We start from the raw sequence: 24445 nt of genomic DNA on the forward strand, positions 1-24445 counted from the left end.
TTATTTTCAGCACCGCCGGAGAAAGAGGAGGGGAAAGGCTGGGTGGGACGCTGAGAGCCACCGCTTCCACGCGAAGGTTGAGAAAGCCCTTCCAGCACGCTAACGTTACATTCACCGAGGCGCCCTCCCGGAGTTTGTCCCCTCGCCGCCGGCTGACTTTTTGCCTCCCGTGCCACCACTTCGGGCAGCCGGCTGCGAGCTCGGAGGGAGAACCGGGGGGCTCCGGGGGGCTCCGGGGAGTACCGGGGGGCACCGGGAGGGGACCGGGGGGGGACTGAGGGGACTGCGGGGAGGGGATGGGGCGGCGGGTGGCCGCGCTGTGGCTGTCCCTGTGGCTGTCCCTGTCCCTCCGCCCGTCCTCGGCGGGGCTGCGGCTCACGGTGCTGCACACCAACGACGTCCACGCGCGGGTGGAGGCGCGGGGCTGCGCGGGGGGCCCGCGGGGCTGCGCGGAGGGCGGCGTGGCGAGGCGGGCGGCGCGGGTGGCGGCCGAGCGGGCGGCGAGGGGAGGAGGCGCGGTGCTGCTGCTGGACGCCGGGGACCAGTACCAGGGCACCGTGTGGTTCTCCCGCTACAAGGGCCGGGAGGCCGTCCACTTCATGAACCTGCTGCGCTACGACGCCATGGTAAAGAGGGGCGGCGAGCAGAGCGGAGGGGAGGGGGGGGTTATCCCGCTCCTGGGGGTGGTGGGGGATTGCCTTCCTCGCTCCCGTGGTGTTGAGGGGATGAGAGGAGCGGGGTGCTGGTGGAGGGACAGCGGCGGGGCCAGCAGCACCGGGTGAGGAGCCTGGACTGCACCAGGGGGGTCAAAGCCTTGCTGAAGGGTCAAAGCCCTGCCAAGGGTTCAAAGCCGTGCCAAGGGGGCTCGCGGCTGGCAGCCCAGCCGGCTTCAGTCCTGTGGGAAGGGACAGGTGGTACGCAGTGGTGGTGCTGTTCCAAAAGGTTTGGGGCTTTAAGCCAGTGCTTGTGGCCGGTGCCACCAGGCTTGGAGATGTGAGGGTCTGGGCATGAGGTGGCTGTGGCTGCAGTAGGGTGTGAACAGCCCGGTGACCATAACAGTGTACTTCAGAGGGTGCTAGGGTGCTGCGCCCTCACGCTGCCTCTTCTGCTCTACTGAGTGCTGAGAGAAAGACTGAGGAATTTGGGACTGAGACTGGGGCATGCTTAAGTCCTTTCTCTCTGCTTCTGAGCCTATTCCTGTGTAAAGAATTACTGTGGCTTGTTTTGCTTCTGTACAACCCCAGAAAGGAGGAGAGAGATGGAACTTACATTTGAGAGTGGCTGCGTATTTATTTCATCCAGGCTGAGAGCTTGAGGGAAAAATCTTGTTCTGGGCGTATCATGTCCTCTGTCTTTATCTTTTTGCTTTCTCAGGAAAGGACTGTACTTTCCTTTTCCAGCAAAAATGGCTTCAGCCGCTTCTTCCCTCTGGCCCAGAGCAGCTACAGAAGGGAAAGTGTTGTCCCAGCACGCTCTCCTGGGCTAAACACACCTCATGCCAGATGGGCGGCTCTGGGTAGGATGCTGCTCTGTTTGCTTGGCCTGATGAACCTTTTCCTAATCCTAAAACTAACATCACCAGGGGTTTTCCTCCCACTGGTGATGGGGAGGAATGTGTGCCTGCAGGACTTGTCTTTCCTGAGAGCTGGGAAGTGCTTTGGGGTTCTGCAGCGCAGAGAGAGAGCTCAGGATGGTTTTGCTCACCTTTCATCCCAAAGCTTGCTGCTGGCTGCTCTTTCTCAGCCTTAAAATTTGCTGGCTTGACTGGCTCATGGATGACCCAGGACCTTGTTTGGTTCCTGGTCATATCACAAGAAGAAATTCCTTTAGGCAAAATCATCAGTGTCCAGCTAGTGCCCAGTTTTAGGAGTATGTTATGTAGGAAGAAGCATCAGCAGTTTGGTTAGGAGGTCCCATTTGCTTTTTCGTCATAATAAAATTAAAAAACAAATAAACAAAAATAAATCCAGACCTTACTGGACATCCAGAGGCTTGTGCTGGATGCTAATGCCTTAGGAGAAGTAGTCGACCACTTGCACAAGGAGCGAGGTAAGAGCTGTGCTGTGGAGAGATGAGCTAGTGTTTCTTTAAGCAGAATTTGGGAAGCCACAGCTGTAGAAGAAGTGGTGGGGATTACCGAAATGGTTAGAAGCTAAAACACTGGAGTAGGATTGCCAACAGGATGAAGGAGGGAACATGAGTCACAGAGGTTGTTACAGGATGAGGCCAGGAGAGCCATGGGAGGGTCTGGAGCAGCCTGGCAATGTTATCAGAGGTCTGCTCCACAAGTGGGCATACTTCCTTTTTTAGGTTTCTCCTTTTCCCATTTATGCCTGTTTTTCCATCAAACCTATTTTCTCCTGTTTAGCTAGGCATCCCCTTCCAAATCTTCTTGTCACTAGCTTTGCCTTTTGGGGTTAATCACACCAAAATCATCACAGTAAATACAACAAAGACAGTAACTGGTGGGATGAGAGAAGCGTTCTAGTTTTACTGTTAATTCTCATCATCATGTTAAATTGTATTGTGATTTTCTGAAATATTTTTAGCCTGATTTCTTGTGAAAAGGAGGATCAAATGACCACATGCTGTGTGCCTGCATGTTTCTGTTTATTCCCTGTTGTGATTTACACTCACATTGGCCAGTGTAATTGGATTTGGTGAAGGTTTATCGCGAAGATACAAAGTCACAGAAGCTCTGTGCATAAGGGTGGTTGGGTAAAGAAACCCCAAATGATCCGTGTCCTCCTCCCCAGAGGAAAAGCCTCATCAAAAATATTATTAGACACCAGTGATTTCTCATGAACAAGAGACTTTATAACCACCCCTACCATGGGAAAAGTTTTGATCAAAGCTTTTATCCTAATGCACATGAAATAGTCCAAACCCAAGCTACAAAGCCAAGAGAAACAAGGTTTCATAAGCATGTTTCTTTTTTTTCCATGATGAGCTAATTGCAGTTACATACAATTCAAATTCTTACTTAATTTGCAACCAGTTGTTTTGGGGTATAATTGTGTATTTAGGAGGAACGGGAGGTATATGCAGCAGCCAAAAGAAAATGGCTTGTTACAGTACCGAGACGCTCGATCAGTCTGTGGCCATCCTTTGGGAACATCAACTGGCATTGAAACAAGTTTCTGTAGGGTTCAGTTCCTTTTTTTATTCCTTCTGGTTTTTCGTTGGTTGGTTGGTTGTTGTTTTTTTTTGTTTGTTTGTTTTGTTTTGTTTTTGTCTCCCCTGAAAGAAAGACACCAGTGATCAAAATTGCTGGCCTTTCGTGCTTGTAGTGGCTTCAGGGGCTTCCTGGGCTGCCACGCGATGTAGTCTGTTTGGGGACTAAAAACTGGAACAAACACATGGATTTTGTGTCTAAGTAGAGCAGAGAGGTATATCAGTCTTCTTAGATGATGAATACAGCTTTCCCAACTTAATCTTCGGGATGAAATTACAAGCAAGCTTTTGTTTAGAAGAGCTGGCTAATTGACTCTAGCACCCCTTTCGTGCTCTGCTCCAGTTCCCACCTGGAAATCGTTACATGTGCCAACTTACTCCATGACCACATTTCCATAGAGAAAGCCTTTTCTTTCCTCACACCAAAATGTGCTGCAAGGCTCTTGTGTGTGTTGAGCTTCTGCGTAGCTGCTCTCTGCAGGGATTTGCTGGCTGTTGCCAAACTTGCAGTCACAGGCATGCGGCAACTTGGGCTGAGCACGAAAACAGGGCGGGGATGAGCGATTCTGTGGTCTTTTAAGGTAAGTCCATTATTTTCTGTTTGGCAACCTAACCCAACAGAACATCCTCTTCTCAGTAGTATTATCTTGCTACTGAAGAAACTGGGCTGCTCATTTTCTGTGATACTCTTCAGACTTCACAGTGTTGAGGACGCTAAACCTGTATGCACACACATCTACTGCAGATTGCCTACGGAGACCCTCACTGCCTGATATTAGATCTTCTTCTGCATGTTAGAGCTTCTGCATATGGATGATAGCTAGAAAATTACATTTTCCTGTTGTGTTAGAGCACAAAAACTCTTGCTAAATGTTAGTGTAAATATAAACTGTGCTCCAAGCACAAGCTCTTATAATACATGTTTTATTTAGAGATAAAATATATTGTCATTGGCATGTAGCACTTTCTTTTTTTTCTTTTCTTTTTTCTTTTCTTTTCTTTTCTTTTCTTTTCTTTTCTTTTCTTTTCTTTTCTTTTCTTTTCTTTTCTTTTCTTTTCTTTTCTTTTCTTTTCTTTTCTTTTCTTTTCTTTTCTTTTCTTTTCTTTTCTTTTCTTTTCTTCAATGTGTTTTCCTTATGCAAAATGCATGTTTTCCTTGATGGTTATTGTTAAACCTCCCTCTTGCAGTTACAGGATGAAAAACCGCTGGGTTCTAATTTGGTGTATGAATACAGACCTGTGTTTAGATAGTTCTACATTCTGAATTTCACATCTGTATTGATATAAGAGCATCTGAAAAGTAAAAACCTAAAAAAAGTAACGTTTCTGTGTTTGTGAGAAACAGGAATGTTCTGTTTTTAACAAGCTATGGTGTTCTTGAAGAGCAACTTTTTACTCAGGCAGATAATGACAGGACAAGGGGGAATGGTTTTAAACTAAAAGAGGGGAGATTTGGATTAGCAGTTAGGAGGAAATTCTTCACTCGGAGGGTGGTGAGGCACTGGCACAGGTTGCCCAGAGAAGCTGTGGATGCCCCATCCCTGGGGGTGTTCAAGGCCAGGCTGGATGGGGCTTTGGGCAACCTGGGCTGGTGGGAGGTGTCCCTGCCCATGGCAGGGGAGTGGAACTGGATGGGCTTTAAGGTCCCTTCCAACACAAAGCATTCTGTGATTCTTCAGTAGAACCCAGACTTTGTTTTCTCAAACATACCTCGTATGTCATCTATGACAGTACTTACACTGAGTATTGGAGGTAGGGTCTTAGATTTTCTTCTTGCTTTTCCACAGGCTTTGGGCAACCATGAGTTTGATGAAGGTGTGAGTGGATTATTGGATCCTCTACTTCGAAATGCTAATTTTACAATCCTGAGTGCAAACATTAAGGGAAACACCCCATTAGGAAATGAAATGATGAAATATGTTTATCCTTATAAAATAATACATATTGGCTCTGAAAAAATAGGCATCGTTGGCTATACAACAAAAGAAACTTCCTTTCTTTCACAGCCAGGTATGTTTTCTTTAGTATATAAGTCTATACCCTTTATTGCTATTGTATTACTTACCTATTTGACTGAATCAAAAGATGATGAATGGTTTCAGTTGAAAATTTGTTGTTTTCTCAGGATATCCCTGTATGATTGAGGCTTTTAACTGCCTGAAATTAAACTGGTGAAGGCTTGTTGTCACAGATCTTTTCATACAGAGCTGAATTATCTAGCGTCACTGAATTATCTAAGAATATATTCTTAGAAGGCCAGTTAGATTGTGGGAAACCTGGGCGGGGGGGGTGCTTTGGGAGTGTTATTGGTGTTTTTGTTTCTAATTTATATTCATTCTGCTATTTATCCATTTAAATAAGTTTTAAGTCATGAATACAGCTTACCTTTAGAGTGATGTGTGTTGAAACAAAGACATCACTGTGTTGAAATTTTGCTCGTGGATGCATCTGTGCTTAAGCACCAGTAAAAGCAAGGAGAGCTGCTTCTGTGTTTTTGAAGCAGAAGTTGCCCAAGATGATTTTGGCCTCTCGGATATTTCCAGAATTTAGACTACAGAAGGAACACCCATTCAACTTTTACGACAATTGCTTCATTCATGAGTAAAATTAGAGTTGATGAGGAAGAGACTTGTCCATTTTTGACTATTTATTCCAACATTTAAGGGTTTTTGTTTTCAATAAAATGAAATGGAAACAAATAATTATAAATAAAATGAAATGAAAACATTTAAATCAACCATAGCAGATCTGAGTCACTGCCTGCTCACAGTTCAGTGCCCCTCTGAGAAAATCAGACTTTCTTTCCTGCTTTTTTTGCAGTAGGTTCTAAAAGAAACTGGAGTGCCCTAAACATTGATTTAAAACATTTTCCAGACTGAAAAAGAACTTCATATTATTACATCTCTTTCCATTGCATGGTAATAAATAAGTAATGTATAATGTTCCTGAGAAAAGGAATATTCAGTACTTACAGGAGGTGTTATGATGTAAAACTGTTCCTTCTGTTCTGTTTAATTCCTGTTTGTTTAAATTATTAGGAAGTGGGTGTCGGAGGTCAGAACAGACTTCTGTATCTGACTCCTATTTTACAATGCTGTGTTTTGGGGAGTCCTGTCTTATTTGTCCCCCAGTGAAAAAGAAAATCGATTGGCGTTTTGTGTAGGCAACAGAATTTCACCTGTGCATGGCAGTGTGTCATCTGACATCATGCTGAGTTTGAGAAATGAATGTATAGCCAATTTTGTCCAGTATTGTTCTTCACTAAGAGTTAATAAAGTAGATCTTGGCTCTTCTTCCAAACAATTGTGCTGGTGCCGCGAGATCATCAGGTTAGCTTTCTTGCAAATAACTATACTAGAGCAAAATCCAGATAGTGTTGGAGTGATCTTCTGAAGCATTTAAATACTCTTCCAGTAAGATCTAAATATTATATTGAATGTCTCAATATGCTGAGATGTTTTAACAGTGGCCACAACTAGAAGAAACAGTATTAGAAGGGAAGGCTGGTTATCTCCATATACGCAGCTAAAGCAGCCCTAAGCTAAGTGGAATACTTCTATTCCACAGCGTAACTGAACAGCAGGGCAAAATCTAACAGCTACCATTTATAGCAATCAGGGTTTTTATAACGTTCTGTTTTGCCTACTCATTGTGTGTGGAGGAACATTTGGAAGCTTTGAAAATGTGAGTTCAGGACATGTTAGTGTAGCTCAGAGACGGTATATCACCAGGATCCAGCAGTTATTCAGATGGATAAAATCATGGCAGAGGTGGGTCAGTGGCAAAATAATTGTCAACCTAATTCCTCAGTCCAATGAATAAGATATTCAATGAATTTTAAGCTCAGCACCTTGGTTATCTCTACACACTTCTTCCAGATGATTCAGTTTGCTCAGCCTCTGCAATAATTGCTTTGGCATGCTGTACGCTCTTAGGGCATTTTCAGGGCTTCAAAATAGGAAGCTTGAAGTTGCTGAAACGTGAATTCCTACATGACTACTTTCCATGGAAATTTTTTTGAGAGTGTGATTTCTTCCATTGTTAAGTCCCAATTACTACAACACAATTATGAAATTACAGCTTGTACTTTTCATAGTGTAAAATATCTATCAACATACTAAAATTAAAAAGTCCTTAAATCTCAGTGTTCCCATTATGAAGGAAAAATTAATCTCCGCTGAAGGTACTGTTAATGTTACTGTTTGGAAACCATAGGGATGAGGAACACTTAGCACAATTTATAGATTACTGCCAATTGGCAGTTTCTCTAAAGTTCCCCTCTGTGTTGCTGTATACAACTATCTCAGCTGAACGCCCAGCCACGTGTCCTGCGAGAGCTGTTCATACCTTGGTACACTGACAGAGTTGTCTATGTGCTTGCTTTGCACTGGTAATCCCTCCCAAGACTGTCTTTCTCATATTTGCTGCTACTGGCTCACTTGCTTTTGTTCTGACATTATGCTGTAAACCCCCAAAATAGCAAATATTTATCTGTCCTGAGAGGTGCCCGTACGTGTTTGGTGCTGTGAAATAATACATCTCGATTTGTCCACTGTCTTTTTGTGTAAGGTAGAAACCCAAAGCAGCTTACTCTAAAACCCTACGGGCAGCAAAATATTTACTAAAAATATCAACTTGGCCAGTTTTCTTAAAATGGAATTTGAAATTCCATTTATCCCACTTTGTTCTGGCTGGCTTGCGTAACATTTTTAATGTGCAGCCAGTTCTTTTTTCTTGCTCTGTTTGGATGTTTTATCTGAAACTCTACCTCCAGCTAGAAAGAGAAGAGGATGTCACCTCAATTTAATAAGTTGAGAGAGAAGTGAAATACTGACACAAGCAACAGGTAACTCTTATTTAAGGCCTATATTTCAATTCAGACGTTTTAGAAAAATGGGCAATGGAGTACTAGGCCGTATGTTGTTTTCTGCCTGATTTCTAGAGAAATGAGGAATTAAATTGCTCTTGTGGTCCTTCACTGTACATTTTTTGAACCTGCTGGCCAATTTCAGCTAAGTTTGATGAGGTGCTGCAATGGCAGAGACACCAAGTTGTGTGGCATGCTATGACTAGGTCAAGGGGAAGGTATGAGGGCAGTCCCGGCATCCTCAAAGTAGGAATCCCTTTTTGAGGGTGAGGAGAGGTTCAAAGAATTGCCTGCTGTCACAGCTAGTCTGTGTTCGGCCCTTTGTTTGGAGATCTCAGCTGTCTTTACAGAACTGATCCCCACACCGTGATGTGCATGGCCACAGGTGGTGAGATGAGCACCTTGACGGGCCTACGCTCAAGGCGTGCTTCTTGCACTTTGTTTTCTGTCAGGAGCCATCAACTAGGCCCAGCTTCTGTCAACCACAAGGACATACAAAGGGGCTGAAGCTGGCGGCCTGGAGAAGAAAGGCTGAGGGGGGGATCTAATTGCAGTCTTTCACTGTCTTTGAGAAGACAGGAAGACACTCTTTTGAGAAGGGCCCAGAGAAAGGACAAAAGACAATGGGCTCAAGTAGCACCACAGGAAATTATGGCGGGACGTAGGGAAAAGATTTGTCACGGTCAGAGCGGTTAAGCCCTGAAACAGGTTGCCCAGTGAGTCTGCGGATTTTCAGCTGGCTTGGACAGGGCCGTGAGCAGCCTCATCTGGCTTTGAGTTCCTGCTTCGAGTGGGTTTTGGAGTTGATGGCCCCCGGAGGTCCCTTCCAACCTCAATTAGTTTATGACTCTTTGATCCTAAGAAGAGGTCCACAGGAAGAAAATGTGGGGATGCTCTACACAATTTACTCCGCAATGTGCAGTACAGAGATTCCCTCTGGCAGTTGTAGAACTATTCAGTGGGTGTGGTGGTTAACCAATTTATATAACCCTCTTTTCTCTCTTCAATTGTGGCAGTTTCCTCTTCATTTCCTGAGACGTTTTGCATTGAATCATGAATTAGTTTCACTCCTCCCTTTGTTATGAAATAATGTAAATCTTTTGACTTTAAAGGCGTATTTCAAAACTGTTTGATCAAAAAACTCTGCAGGCAGGAGGGGCATTAGGTAGACGGAGAATTGGTAGAAACAGTTTTTCAGCTGTCTTCACTGGAGAGCTTGCGATTACAGTTTGTTGACTATGTTCTTAAACTTTGTTCTTAAATCTTTGTCGAAGAAATTAGCCTCTCACATAGGAAGTCCTTTTGCGCAACCATAAACACTGTGGCCAGGTTGAAAGTGCATGTTTGTCTAGCGTTCTTGCAACCGTTTGTCATGTTAGAGTAACTTCAGCAGGCACAGAAACATTTCGGAAAGACTGTGAGTTTCCCAACATTGTAGTCCAGAGGAGCTTTCTCCTTTCCAGACTTTCCATTCTTTATGTTCTCATTTTGGGACAGCAGCTCAGTTGTGTTCTGTGCTGCCATTTGGTATTACTGACAGCGGTTCATTAGGTGAGATAATTTGTATAAAAAGGCAGTTCAGACTGTAGTGCAGGACTTTGAAGAAGTTGATGTTTAAAGACTCAGAAGAGAGGGAAAAATGAGATGAGTCTACAGTACAAGCAGAGAGAGAGAACCCAGGAGAAGGTGGAAGATCTCAAAGAAACATAATATGGGAAGAAAAAAACTTTATAGTGTTATACTAGTGTTTATATCCAAGCGCCTACTGACATATATAGTCTCCTTTCTCCTAGCTTAATAACAATCATAATCATCATCATATTAATAGTAAAAGCCATTCAATTTTTGATGCCACAATCAGCATAATTGGATTTATTTTTAATGGAGTTATAACAATTAGTATATGCAAGTATACACATTTCAGTGGAAAAAAAAATAATGAATTTGTCTAAGCACCCAGGGACTCTTGAGAGACTGGAGAACATCAGATCAGGTTAGGAGCTTGAGCCAACTAAGGACTTTTGAAAGCCACTGCTATTCAAAGTTTCATTAGTTATATAAAATAATAGCACTATCACATAGTATTTGTTGGAAAAACTAGTAATTAAGGTACTTTGTCAATACATTCATGCTTCTTCCTTTTTTTTTTTTTAAGGTAATGATGTAATCTTTGAAGATGAAATTGAAGCGTTACAAATACAAGTGAACAAACTTACTGCGATGGGAGTGAACAAAATCATTGCACTAGGACACTCTGGTTTTACTGTGGACCAAAATATCGCGCAAAAAGTGAAAGGAGTGGATGTTGTAGTCGGAGGACATACAAACACATTTCTCTATACAGGTATTTTACTACTTACTGAAATGTTATTTCTAAATCAAAGCTGAAACTGATTGTTTCTCCTTAAGCTCAGAATACTTTCACAGATGTAGTTTACTGCTGGCAGTGCTGGGCCAGTTTCATTGCTGGTACCACTCCATAGCTCCCACAGAAGAAACTAATATTTAAACAGTCACTGAGCAAGAAGTGCCCTAACTCACTGAAATGTTCCTTACTGCTGCAGATGTGCAAGGTGACCTAGACAAAGCAGCACACAGGTGGTAATACTGGTAAATAATGGCCACACATACTGTATGTGTTTCAAGTTTAGATAGATAAAAGAGTAAACAATATGTTTACATTTAGCCTTATTTGTGACAAAACCAAGAAAATCAATCATATAAAACTTCCAAAGTGATACCAACACTGATCTTATGTGGAGCCTGATTCTGCATTCATAAGTTTATCTTAGGCTTGCCACTAAAAAATGCCTGTACTTCTCCCCTTTCCCAGGTTTCCTCTATCTTGTTCAGTCTCTCTTTTCATGTGACTTTATGCTTCTCTCCCCTAGAGATAAACATTGTTCCAGAGATGAACACTGTCAATAAGGTTTAATTTCTTCTGCTACTGTAGGCAGAGCCTGCCATCAGCAGCTCGTTCCTTCTCCAGTGCTGCTTCCTTCTCTGTACCACAACTGGAAAAACAACAACAACAAAAACTGTTTTTTAAAAGCATAGAAGATAGAGCATTAAATTTAGCAGAAACTTCATCAACTGATTGAGAGTATAACTGGAATTTTCTATAATTTTCAGCAAAATTTCACTTGTGCCTCAGTCATAGGGTAGTGCCATGTACCCCAGGTACTTCACCACATAAAAGAGTTTGCACTATTTCATCCCCTCCTCTGCCCACTCACCTCCTTTCACTTTCTCACGCAGATTTGTCCCATGTTTACTGCAGATCTTGTCTCCCTCAGTCTCTCACCTCTTATTATCCCATTTGCTAGAAAGAAATCATTGCAGGCTACAGTTACACATTACAGGGTTCAAAATACATCTTGAATTTGGCCTCCAGGAATAACTTTGATCACTAAGCTGGAGCCACAAAGGATTTACTCACCTACAAGTTAGACGTTGCAAAACATCCAGTGAAGGGGTGCAGGAGACAAGTGGCTGAAGCGTAGCAGAGAAAAGGACCATCCATCTCAACGTCTTGTCTTCAAGAGTGACCAAGTTGTGATGGTGAGGGAAGGGCATACACACGGGCAAGCCCGTGGGGATGCTGTACTCTAATATGCTCCCAGCAGCTTGCAGCTCAGGGGCTTCCCAAGCCAGAAGCAGCATCTTTGTGTTTCCTAGTCCCTGCTGGAACTTCTCTTACCTGAACTTGCCCCAGCTCCCCTTGAATCCTTGCAGCCTTTTGGCATTCACAGCACTTGGTGGCAGGGTGTTCCAGCACTGACCTGTGCATCCTGCAGGGACCTTGCTCTTTATTTTTTTCCCCCGTTTGCAGCCTGCTTCCAGCTGGTGGCATTTTTTGGCAGTTTTATTCAGCTATTTGGGAGATGGAAAAACAAAGGGTGTATACAGTACTCAAAGTGTGCATTCATCATGGATTTACACTCTAGAACACGGACTCCTCTGCAAAGAGGAGCTCTGTTTAGCCAATGCCTGTAGAGTTTGTGCCTCAAAATGGCAGCTGTCATAGTCTGATAGTGGCGCACTGCCTGGGATGACAAGAGGTGTGCCTGTGAACTCTCATAGATGGAGATGGGATGTGAACCCGGAGATCTCAGCCCCTTGGGCACCTCACAGTTCCAAGCTGTGACCAGTGGCACCTCTTTGAGGCACACTCAGTGAGGTGCTTTGACCACCACCGCCATCACTTTGAGACACGAGCTCTCTACGGGCATTGACTAACAAATCTTTGCCATAGTAGTCAAAATGTCACTGTTCACAACTGAAATGAATAGAAACTAACTATAGATAGAAACTAAAATGAAGACCAGAAAGCATAACTTCCTCCTGCTAATGTTTCCATTCATTCAAGGGCTAAACAAGGGCAAGAGATCAAAACCAATTCCTTTTTCAGATCCAAAACCCCAAAGTCACGTTTGCATGCATAGTTGCAGGATTTCTTAAATTCTTCCCAAAATAAACATCACATAGTGAAGAGGCCTGGGCACTACCAAGAAACCAACTCTGTTGGCCGGGGTGAAAGTAGAAAAAAAATAGTCCTCTGGTGAGTTTGGTTCAGTTTGTCATTTGTTACAGCCATTCTCACTGGACAAGAGAAGGGATTAGAGATAAATATGAATTGCATTAGTGTTCTAGAAGGAACATTTGTCATGCTTATCATCCCTGGATTTCATGTTACATAAACAACCTTAAATGAGAGGAAACCAGCTGTGCGGTGAGCAGTGCAAGCCAGGATCCTGCTTTCCTCCCAGTTCACGTCCTCTGCACATGCTCTCACCCGCCCCAGCCCACGGGCACCCCAGCTCTTGCCCATCAGACTGCAACAGTCCCGTGGACAGGAAAATGGGAAAAGAGCTGCAGGATTTGGTGGGGCTCTGTCATGGGGCATGCAGGACCTCTCAGAGCCGCCCGACCTTGGTCTTTGCTGACAGGGGTGGAAATGCTGACGGGAATATCTGAGGTATGATGCCTCTCAGATAACGTTATCAAGGGCACAGAGGAGGCTTGTACCCCTGGGGCAAGAGCTGCACAGATTCCTTTGCCACTTTCCTCCTCTTTATAGTTTCTAAATCCTGCGGAAGCCTATGCCGACTGAGCCAATACCTCTCTTCTCTGGAAATATCTTGCTTGAATGTATCTGTTTCCAAGTCCTGCATCTAATCCCTCTTCAAACTTCGCAGGTTGATAAGTGTTTTAAATCCATGACTACTTAACTCTCTTGCTAATTAAGTTTGCTTTTGCAGAAGGTTTACAGCCTGCCTGAAATTTTGGAGGCTAAGTCTGGTACAGTTAAAAAAAAAAAAAAAAGTCAGTTGGGTGTACATAAAAATTTACAGAACTGTTTGTAAATATTCTTACTGCTTATACTGCATATTATCAAAAAAAAAAAAGTTCACACTTTTTTCCCCTATGTTTTACTAACATTCTTGTTTTCTATCTGATACACAATAAAGTAGTGTGAGGGCTTTTCAGCCAGAGGCTTGTATGTGTGCGTTACTTAGAGGTTTAGATTGGAATAATCAGAATGAAAAGTGCCTTTGTTGCTATTGTGACATGATGTCATGGAGGAGTGTGCTGTCACAACTTAAAAAACACTGTGGTGGTTATTGGAGCTGAAAACAACGTCCTCTCTTATGAATTAACATAAAACAACTAAATGTGTGCTTGTCTTCTCATACATTCGTAGCTGGTTCTGTTTGATATCCTGGTCATTTTTTTTTTTTTAAGGATGAGAGGCATTTGAATTGTCATTCTAAAAATTCCTTGAAGGTCACACAAGATGAAGACCCTCTTTACATGGTTGTTTCGTGCAGGCACCCCACCCTCTACTGAACAGCCAGATGGCCCATATCCATTCATGGTTGACTCAGACGATGGGAGGAAGGTGCCAGTCGTACAAGCTTACGCTTATGGAAAATATCTCGGTTACTTAAATGTTACATTCGACGAGAAAGGAAATGTGGTCGAAGCAGTTGGAAACCCTATTCTGCTGGACAACAGTGTTCCTGAAGGTACGTGAGTTAGAAACTTGAATCTGCCTGCAACCCTCTACTCCAGTTCAAGTGCTGTTGTGTTAAACATGTAGCACAACGTTGCGGAAGAATTCAGCTTGCTTCCTGCACTTGCAGCTCACTTCGGTGCAAGTTTCAGGTTGTGTAACTCTTGTACCCATTGTCTTACATATTTCCTCTTCTAAACAATGAAATATAGAAGTCTTGGAATATGCACAAATGCAGTGTGTGTCTTTGCCTGTTTAAAGTCACTGATAGCCCCTTTGTGGGAAGTCAGGTGATACTATACCTTACCATTCAGCAGGTCCCATGGTAGGCAGCCCTGTAATTCTGATTTTAAATATTGTGATGACTGGGTTCTTCAGAACAGAGTTCAGGGCAGGAGAGAAATGTTGAAGTATTTTGGAAAAAAAAAATGGAATACTCTGACAATGTGCTAATATAATGTACAAAACCCACAGCTTCTTGTTGTCAGCGCTGAGGGTGCTCGATGTTTAAGCTCTGGAACACTTGAGCTGGAAGGAGAGTCCCTCTGCTGCTTTCTGTCCGTAACTCTGCCCAGGCTGAGTCACATACTTCTTGTCTGCTCTGCAATTGCCTGTTCCTGATGCTCTGTTCTCTGTTTCTTCACTAGTGTTTACTGTATGAAGCTCTGATCTTTCACCAGGTTTTCTGGATTCTACCAGAGTATTAATAAAATAAATATTTTTAAAATTACGTTTTCAGAGATATCATACGTTATTCTCAGTGATATATTAATTTAATGAGACGATGTTAAGAGACTTTGCGCTCTGATGTCAGTAAGAGCGAAAATTCAGATATATATGTGCTCTGATTTTATAAATGTATTATTTGAACACAACATTATACCATTATAAATGTTGCTGTTGCTGACAAAGTTACCTGGCAGATAGTGTAAAATTAATAGCTGACAAAAAGCAGTCGTGACGTTATCTGTCTGCATATGCAAGTATTTTTGTATCTGTTTATTTTCAACTAGATTTGCACAGATGCGCATATAGAATTAATTCTTATAATGTGCTTTTTTTTCCCCTTGGCATTGATATTTGAGCTAGTATTCCTTTTCGTACTGTGTTAAAGGCTAGGAAGCTATATTTAGAGGGGAAAAAAAAGAGGGATGATGCCAAATAAAAACCAGGCTCACTTATATTTTAAAAATTCTTGTACAGTAGCTGTCATCTATCAAGGCAGAGGCTAGAAACCCCCCAGCTGTCAGAGATTACAATGGGGCTGGGCAAAAATATGTTTAAGAGTAATAGAAAGATAGCCTTGCTGTGGCAAGGGAATAGTTTGTTTTCACTGGATTGTGTGGTTCCGCTGGCTCCCTCTCTAAGCCTTGTTTAAAGCGAGAGTAGATGCCAGCTTGTTGGAAAAGCCCTTAGGGAAAGTGTGACATTTTAGAAGCATAAAGAGCATGCTTTTTCCTAAGCTTTGCACATTAAAAATAACCGCACTGCTTATTTTACACTTTTATCCTACTTTTTATAGATGAGCACATTAAAGAAGAAGTGGAAAAATGGAGGAAGAACCTGGGGAATTACTCTCAGGAGATTGGAAAAACTAGTGTTTACCTGAACGGTACGAGCGAAGCGTGTCGCTTCCAAGAATGCAACATGGGAAACTTGCTCTGTGATGCTGTGGTAAGGAGTTGCCACCACAGGTGGCAATCACATCTACATAATTACTCAAGAGCTATCAGATGAAGGGCTCCCAGGCTCTGAACTAGCTCTGTGTAAGCTTCTCTGCTGCTTTCCATCACTATAACATCTTGTGATTCCTTAGAAAGGCCTGGCAGGAGCAAGGCTACAGCAAGTCTTGCTTTGTAGAGTGAGGAGCAGTTTATTCTCTGCACAGGTCCTCGTACAGAGAACTGCTTGTTCACAGCTGGCTCCTGCAGGTGCTGAGGCTGCAGTTTTAAACTCTGTCGCCTGTGAGGCTGCTGCCCCGCTTCTCTCTCTGACAAGTGAGCGTGCCCAACGCTTTTGTCTCAGCCAGTGCTGGCAGTGCCCTTTTACGGACTTTTCATGAAACAGAGCCAGGACCCAGGGGCTGGAATATCTTAGGGTATTGTCAGGGCCTGAGGGCACCGCCAGCCCTCACTGTCCCTGCCCACCTGCCCCAGGACCCCACATCAGCCCCAGGGCCAGTTGCCAGCTCCCCACAGCCCTGCCCATCCCCAGGGAGGTGCCGGGTGTCTGGGGCTGCCCCAGTGCCCCCAGCTGCCCCGCTCCTGGCCAGGGTGGTGAGATGGGACCTGGCTGGTGGCCCTGCTCTGATGGATCCCCACGGGGAGACACCGGTGCTCCCGGCACCCCAGCCTGGAGGGAGTTACCAGCTCCACTGCACCCCGACAGGCATCGTGGTGCTTCATCAGTCACATCACACCAGAAGATCTCTGCATGAGAAGTCACTTATCATTTAAAAACAAATGGTTTGGGTTGTTTTACCATCCCGCTGTAGCACCATCCCCCCTGCATGCTCTGGGCAGAAAGGTTTACCAGCACAACTCTTTCCAGAAAATGAGAATTGCCATAAATGTCCTCCGGCATTGCCACTAAATCAAGCTCCAATTAATGATCATGAGCTTTCATTTAGATATTTCCCCAAAGCTGTTTATCCAGTCCATGTTACTGCTTTTCTTGTAATCCTCATGATAATTCTTAGTTCGTGGGCTAATTTCCAGATTAGGTTAAGATCTGGGAATTCTGCATTCGGTTCTGCTAAAATGGCACTGCCTTGCTTTTTCTTCCTGCTAGCCACTCTTGAATGTTTATTTGGAAAAAAAAAATGTGATCAAATATTTCCTCACTTTTTAAATTTAAAGAAAGTCACTTCGTTGTCCTTCATAAGTTTGTAGGCTTTCTTGATACACATTTTGTCTTGGGCTGTCGAATTCTACTTTAGTTAGGTAGGTATCTGTAGACAACCGTCTGCATTCATCATAAATCCACATGGACCACCCTATATTTTCTTTGCAATACCAGTTATATGCATGCTTTCCTGTCTGGTGCTGTGCATCCAGGGGTATTAAAGGAAAAAACAGACCTTTCTGTACCACGGGTTTGAATGTTTAGAGCTGTGCTGGGAAATCTGGAGATTGAGAAAAGTGAAAAATTGACTGAACAATTGTGCTGAGTCAAAACAGAGGTGTCCATGTTCAGTGGAGCTTCTCCAACAGGAGCCTGAAATCTCAGGATAACAGGTTGACAGGAGCAGATGGCATTTACAAAGGAATTTAAAGGAACTCAGATAAGAAACTGCTGACTTGTTAACTGCAGTGTGCAAGCTTTTGTTTCCAAACTGCCTCCATGCTCAGGGCTGGAGAGTAGTGAGTGTAGGAGCACATTGTAAGCATATTTTTGTGGGGTACCGGGGAATTACAATTTGTAATCCTGATGTCTGTTCCAGGACAATTGCTAAATTAGAGGGTATAGCTCAGACTGAAAAATCAGCAAACAGAAAAAAAAATCCATTCATTAAACAAGAATTACAAACTCAAGAATGGATCTGGCCTCAGGGAACACCAGTGAGCACTAAGCTGGACGCACAAAGGATTTACACACCTGCAAGTTAGAAGCTGAAAACCCTTAGCCTAGGAGTGCAGGGGAGAAGGGGCTGAACTGGAACAGGGGGACCTGCAGGGTCCGTGCTCGTTCTTCAGTTTGCATCCTGCTGTGCCCTGGCTGGATGCTGCTGGAGGCCAGGGAGTCACCCTTGCGCTGGAATGCTCGGTCCCTATCCTACCTCTTCACACCACTCATGATTTTATAGGTGTCAAATGTTTTCCTTCCATCCTCTCTTTACCAGAACAGAGTCCTACCCTACATCAACGTGCTATGATCAGATGCTTTCCTGTGTCTTTGACCATCCTTGTCACCCCTCTCTGCATTTTTCTAGATTTTTTTTTTTTATTCTTGAGATGAGAAAACACACTGATTCCTATCAAACTTCCACATGCTCTTCTTGATTTTTATTGGTTTCTGTCATGCCCTTCCTGTAGTTTTCTCTTTGTGAGACTGACAAGTCATAACCACAGCCATTCCTGTATGGAAACGAGCCCATCCCTTCCATTATCCTTATTTCCTTACGCTGAACCCTTTCCTGTTCTACTCAGTTATTTCAGTGGGTTGACACTGTAGGCTCATCATCCTTATGCGACTGAGTAAATCCCTCACCTCCATTTTCTTTACTACTTAGCATGTCTCAAGCAAATATTATTTTGTCCTTGCATTTTGCTTTTGTCAGAGTTTGGACACTGTTGGAGACACAATTCCTGCACAAAGCAGAGATTGGGGACTGACCTAGTATGCCTGTTTGATATTCCTCCACTTTCCTACATCTTTCTAGTTTGCCAAGAGCGTTCCAAATAGTAAAAACAAATCCTTTTTTCAGCTGGCCTGCCCTGATAATGTCATATACACAGACACTATGGGAAAGTTTGAGAGTTCTCTACAGGAAAAGACAAAACTTTTTCTTCTTATAAGTTAAAAAAAAAAAAACATATTTTAATGTGTTTTGCTTTTTTTTTTTTTTATCAGTATTTTACACTGGATGTGAAGGTAATATTAGAGAAGAGAGAAAATCTTTGTTTTCAGTCTCAGTACTGTGTGTAAATTTCCACAGCCTAGAGTAAGTGAAGATTAAAAAATCAATTTAAACATTTTCCTTTGGCAGCTTTATGAGAACGTCAGACATCCAGATAGGAAGTCGTGGAACCATGTTTCGATGTGCATCCTGAATGGAGGTGGGATACGGTCGTCCATTGATGAACAGAGAGCTAATGGTATGTAAAGTTGCCTGCTGAAAGACAACTTTATCAGGAAGGAGCAATCAAGTTATCATGCAAGCGTGAACGCAGCGTTAGGTATGGGCTTGTTTTGATGGGATTTGCATCGTGTTTGGCAGCTATTTCAAACTCTCTGAAATAGTTATCCATCATAGGAGCGCAATGGCACTCAGGCTGACATTCTTAGAATTTTTTACTATTGGTTGTACATAACGCTTTTTAACATTTTGTTCCCTCTCCTTGCTGCTGTGGAACAAAGAAAGACAGTGGCTATTCTTTACCTCCTTTTGTAGAGTGGCATACGCTACAATGGCTAGAAGCTTTCTATAGTCTGCCACAGAATAAGTGAATTTGTTTTTCTTCTGAATGCTAAGGTTTTACAGTTCTTATTCGCCTGATATCAGACAAATGAAAACTAAAAACAAACACATTTTTTCCTTTTAGCAAAATCCGTCTCTAGGACTACATGAGTAAATCTTAAACGATTGGAAAAACTGCCTGACTTGTAGTATGAATTTCTGGTTTTCTTCATCTTAGGTTGGTGGTTTGTAGTCTCTTTTAGCAGAGGTATTTGAACACAATATTGCACACAATATGTGCAGTTACATCACACTCAGGTTTATTTGTCTTGTGCAGCTGGATGACAATGACAAAGGTTCATTGACTGGGACAATACGCGTGATCCTCACCTGCACACTGGTGCTCAGTTTCTCACACTGCATTTGCCATTTCCCTTGTCAAAAACATACTGCTAAACAGTCCTAAAATCGTACTGGGAACTTCATGGTTTTTTTTGTTTTGTTTTTAATGAATGTAAATAAAGTCTCATTCCCCCAGGTAGCATTACTATGGAAGATTTGCTCTCTGTTTTGCCATTTGGAGGTCGTTTCGATTTGGTAAAGCTGAAAGGCTCCACGCTGAAAGAAGCTTTTGAGCACAGTGTGCACAGGTACGGAAAAGGAACAGGAGAGCTGCTGCAGGTTGGAGGTATGCTGTCTTCCTTCCTCATTTTGGTTTTCCAAAACAGCCAGCCCCTCCGTGGGCCTTGCTTGCATGACACCTGGAAGGCATTTGCGTTGCCTCCTTAAGAATGGAAGGCAAGCTGGCAACGCATCCCAGCTCTGTGCCTCACGCGTGCCAGCTGACACTATTTATCCTGAATATGTTTTTGCTGAGCCACGGGAGCGCTTGCAGCACACAGGCCATCACTGTTTCCTTCGGCAGAGACGGGATTCCCAGTTGTTTCAGTAACCCATGATTGGTAGCAGTTTAATTATCTACAGGAAGAGACGGTCAAGTAGAGCTGTAAGTTATTGCTGCAGCAAGCTCCTGTTTTCAGTTCTTCGCTGAAAGCCTGCCTGAAATCCCAGACCAGGCTTCCCTGCCAAGTCGTTACCAATTTCCAGTTTATCAAAATCAGTTTGTGCCATTGCCTAACGGCTGGAGATGTGTTCAGAGTTAGTCTGAGAGGGCTATGGAATTGCTCCAGTGAATTTCTAAATAGTTTAGGGATGAACAGTTAATATTAAAAACATACACGTTTCTTGAATCACAGCTCCCCAGATATTTATCCAGATGTGTGCTAGGCTACAGTCATGTTTATTCCTGCTCTCCCTGTGATGCTGTGCGGGTTCCTCTGTTTATCTAGCAGAAAAGCTAGGCTCTGCGGGCAGGGGCTCAGTGATTTCCCCATCCATGCCTCCCCCCACGTAGCCTGGTGATGGGAGCACTTTATCCCCTGCAAGATCCAGAACCCCACCTGCCAAGGACCCAGCCCACGTCTCACATGCAGCGAGTGCTCTCACCAGCAAGTTACTAAGATAAAGCAGCGGCAGCAGCCCCTCTGCTGCCTTCTCATAGAAAGAAAGAAAGAAAGAAGACAAGACACCTAGTAGCTCTGGAAGGGGTTCAGGACAGGAGATGCAGAGGAGGAGAGCCAAAGTTGGAAGAGACGCTGTGCTTGGGGCTAGCTTTAGCGGCTTCCTGAGCAGCAAATTCTTGGCAGTGCTGTTCCCAGGGCCTACCCCTCCCTGGGCTTTTAACGAGGAAGGTTCACAGTGAAAAATGTTGATTCTTCTACAGCGAGTAGAAGCCACAACATTCAGTCCTAGCTTAGCTTTCTTTCCTTCAGGACAGTGCTTATTATCCATAATAGGCATCTTTTTGTAGGCATCCACGTAGTCTATGATCTCTCCAGAGACCCAGGAAACAGAGTTATTAGCATAGAAGTGCTTTGTACAGCCTGCAGAGTCCCAACCTACGTCCCACTGCAGATGGATGAAATATACAACGTGACTCTTCCGTCCTATATGCTCTTTGGTGGAGATGGCTATCGCATGCTGAAGGAGAAACATCTGGCGTACGAGAAAGGTAAGCACAGGCTCTAAGAAGGTAGCAGACAATTCCTGAAAGCTAAAAGATCTTCCTATATACGTGTCAGATTTTTTGCTTTTATTGGATAAATTTGTTTCTAATCTGATGGCTCTAGATTGCTAGTTTTGCTTTTAGTTAACTTTTTTTTTTTAATCACAGTTAAATCATAAAAGTTTCAAGAAGTTTGAAAGTTTCAAAAAGCAACTGAGCCTTGTCAATGCTTAAAGAGTGGTTCTGAGATCATGGTAAACCAGTGAAAAAGCAAAAACCACACTAGACTAAATATTATGCACACTGCCTTGCACTTTTACCGATTACTAAACAATGGATCTAAAGGAAAGGTACTATTTCTGTTAGACCTCAAAATTCTGCTCTGTGGAAGCATTTGCAAAGGCAGAACTGTCTTTGTCCTACTCAGCAACATACAGCTCAGGCGAGCAAGACAGGTGGAGGGAGGAAAAGACAACAGCTTTTTCTGCAGCCGTTAACCTATGCCTTCAAAAGCATCAGACTACTCGTGAGTTCTGCAGCCCGACACAGCAAAGGCAGCAGCACGCGGGGTGTTTCCTAACATTCTTTATAGTGGTATGCAAACTATTAGAAATGCAGCATTCCTACAGTTAACATAGACATCTTTTAGGACAATGGACAGCTTCAGAAAGTTTTTGAGATTAAAATTATTTCTGAAGACAAAAAAAAAAAAGACGTAATGCCCTATTACAAAGAAAGAAAAACAAAAGTCTCTTCTAGGAGCACGTCTGTATCATCTGGAACTTACCCTGGGTATGTTCTGATTCCAGACTGATTATAGTTATAATTTAGTTAAGCATGTTTGTACTACCAAAAAAACACTTCCTTTTGGACCTTCCTTACAGACTATTTCTTGGTTCTTCAGGATGTTTTAATTTAGATTTGATTCTCACAAGTGGGAGTGATGTTTACAATCAAATTCAGTCTATGGTTGCATGGGGGTAGCAGTGGTGTGGTTTTTAGAGAGCAACTGTTTACACAGAAATAAATTCACATAGAAACAATTAGGAATAGTGAAAGGTAACAGACTGAAAGGTTCTTGTAGCATCTTTCATTATATGAGAGGGGCAAAACAATAAAAGCTTTCAGATGGAAATACTGCATGATCATGGATCAGAAAGGGCTCAAATGCGATGGCTGGCTGCAGTCACTCAAGAGGGTCTTCCACTCCAGAAAATTTTTGTGCACACTGGCTAGAGATTCTTCCTAAAAAAATAAAAATAGTTAAATTCAAAAAAGAGACAACTCCACCAGATCCACGACACTCTACCCAAAACTGGTGGGAGACCTCAATCTACCACCATCTGATTGGAAATTACCGTTGTAACAGAGAGAAGCAAACAAACAAGAAAGCTCGACAAAGCAAAGGTGTTTTTTGTTTTGGTAAAACATGAGATTACAAAAAAAATTTGGTTACAAACCACCACAGTGGTTTTAGATTTTATTTGTGCACAGAAAACAACTCTCCACACCCATACGTTGTCCTGATGGCAGGCCTTCTGATCATGAGGATCATAAACAGCAGAAAACTGTTGGCTTTAAGACTTGAGCTAAAACTGCAATTGTAAGTTAAAATTTTGTGCAGAGCTTGGCTGCTGCAGAGAACGTTAATCTTTTTTTTTTTGCTTATCTGCTTAGGTGAACCTGATGTAGAAGTTGTTTCCCGTTACCTCGATAGAATGAAGAGAGTTTACCCAGCAGTTGAAGGTCGAATAAAGTTTTCTTCAGGAAGTCTCATCCAAGGAAGTCTTACCCTGATTTCTGTACTGGTCACTGTAACGTTCTTGCATAGCTGATTTTTGCTCAGTGTTTACATTTAGAGGAAGACAGAGGGATAGAAATGGTGCTGAGGAAGGGAAAAGAACTGCTCTCTTTTCTCAAACCTTAAAATGAACAAATGTTTTGGTTTCTGCATGTAGTCAGTAAATAGCACAAGTGATTATCTTTGATCTGCTATAGTCATTGAAGTGAACGAGTGGGCAGAACTCATGGCTTACTTTGAAGCAGCAGGTACAAACAAACGCGCATAACCCACGATTCAGGTTGAGGTTACAAGAAGCAAAGTATCAGTCCTCCATCACGAAACAACCACTAACCAAAATGGGCTATTCTTAATTTGTCAAATTATTTTAGCTGTTTCAATGAGTTGATTAAGAATCTGATACCAGTAATGTAAACAAGCTTCTAAAAACAGATACATTATAGGTGTATATGCCTCCCATTAATCTCCACTCAGGGTATAAGGTTTCAAACCAATAAGTCTGGCTGCTTCCAGTTATCTTACCTACACCAATGCCTGATAGAGCTGGACTAAACTCACTGTCATGAAAAGCACTGGTCCATTTCTGTGCAATTAACAGTTTTTGCATTTTACTTTTTAAGACACAGCAGCCCCTTTTTGTATTTCCCATTAATAAAGAACACAACAAAAGTTTGATTTGATTTTGATAAATGTTGACAAAACAAGTATGTAACTTCAGCATTTAATATGGCCAGTATGGGGACTGTACCTAGAGTAAGATGACAGTATTTAAGACAGTTTTATATAAAGATGCTCAAATTTACACCATATTCCAAAGACCAAAGCACAGGACTCCTGAGCATTACCCCGTATCAGCAATGTTCACAGAGAATGTCAGATATACACACATTGATTCCTGCAGCACTATGGAGTCCTTTAAAAGTTGGACAGTAATGAGGCTTTTTACAGTATAACCTGGCTTTATCATAATTGTGATCGTAATTCAAAAGCCTATATCCTACATGGGGAGGCTAAGCTTAAAAAACACACAGTTGTAAGAGGCAGGCTAATAAGCATAAAGTCAGAAGTAGGATGAAATGCTAAGTCTACATTTCTGACCTTTTATCAAGGAATGATTGCTTATAAATGACTATAAACAATGCTATTTTTTAAAGATAATTTCCATTCAGAATTTTGACATCAACATACCTCCCTATTGTTTATTGCTGTATTAAATCGATGTGCATAATTTTGAATAAACCTACTTTGATTTTCTGGAAAGCAAATTACGCCTTTTTCAACAGTCAAGCTACTCAAATTCAATGCTAAATTTCAAGACATCATTAGTTTTCACATAAATTCAAGGGTTGCGCATGAAAAGATTTGGGCTACACAGCTGCATTAAATAAGCTTCATTAGAACAG

General features: G+C 42.7%; 1 protein-coding gene and 1 long non-coding RNA gene across 2 annotated transcripts; one reads left to right on the forward strand and one right to left on the reverse strand.

Moving 5' to 3' along the window:
- The first annotated feature begins 277 nt into the window (after positions 1 to 277).
- Positions 278 to 24296, forward strand: NT5E (5'-nucleotidase ecto). Its single transcript, XM_040553644.1, has 9 exons — positions 278 to 626; positions 4962 to 5184; positions 10197 to 10385; positions 13873 to 14070; positions 15580 to 15731; positions 18766 to 18874; positions 19715 to 19864; positions 21047 to 21247; positions 22919 to 24296. Exons 1-9 carry the CDS (start codon positions 297 to 299, stop codon positions 23074 to 23076), a joined length of 1710 nt encoding a protein of 569 aa, XP_040409578.1. The 5' UTR covers positions 278 to 296; the 3' UTR covers positions 23077 to 24296.
- Positions 10432 to 11857, reverse strand: LOC121068456. Its single transcript, XR_005818892.1, has 3 exons — positions 11742 to 11857; positions 11481 to 11577; positions 10432 to 11363 (listed from the first exon to the last, which is right to left on the reverse strand). It is a non-coding gene; the product is annotated as an uncharacterized LOC121068456 (long non-coding RNA).
- Positions 24297 to 24445: the final 149 nt, after the last annotated feature.

Source organism: Cygnus olor, chromosome 3, assembly GCF_009769625.2.
Source record: "Cygnus olor isolate bCygOlo1 chromosome 3, bCygOlo1.pri.v2, whole genome shotgun sequence".
In the NCBI taxonomy this organism is placed as follows: domain Eukaryota; kingdom Metazoa; phylum Chordata; class Aves; order Anseriformes; family Anatidae; genus Cygnus; species Cygnus olor.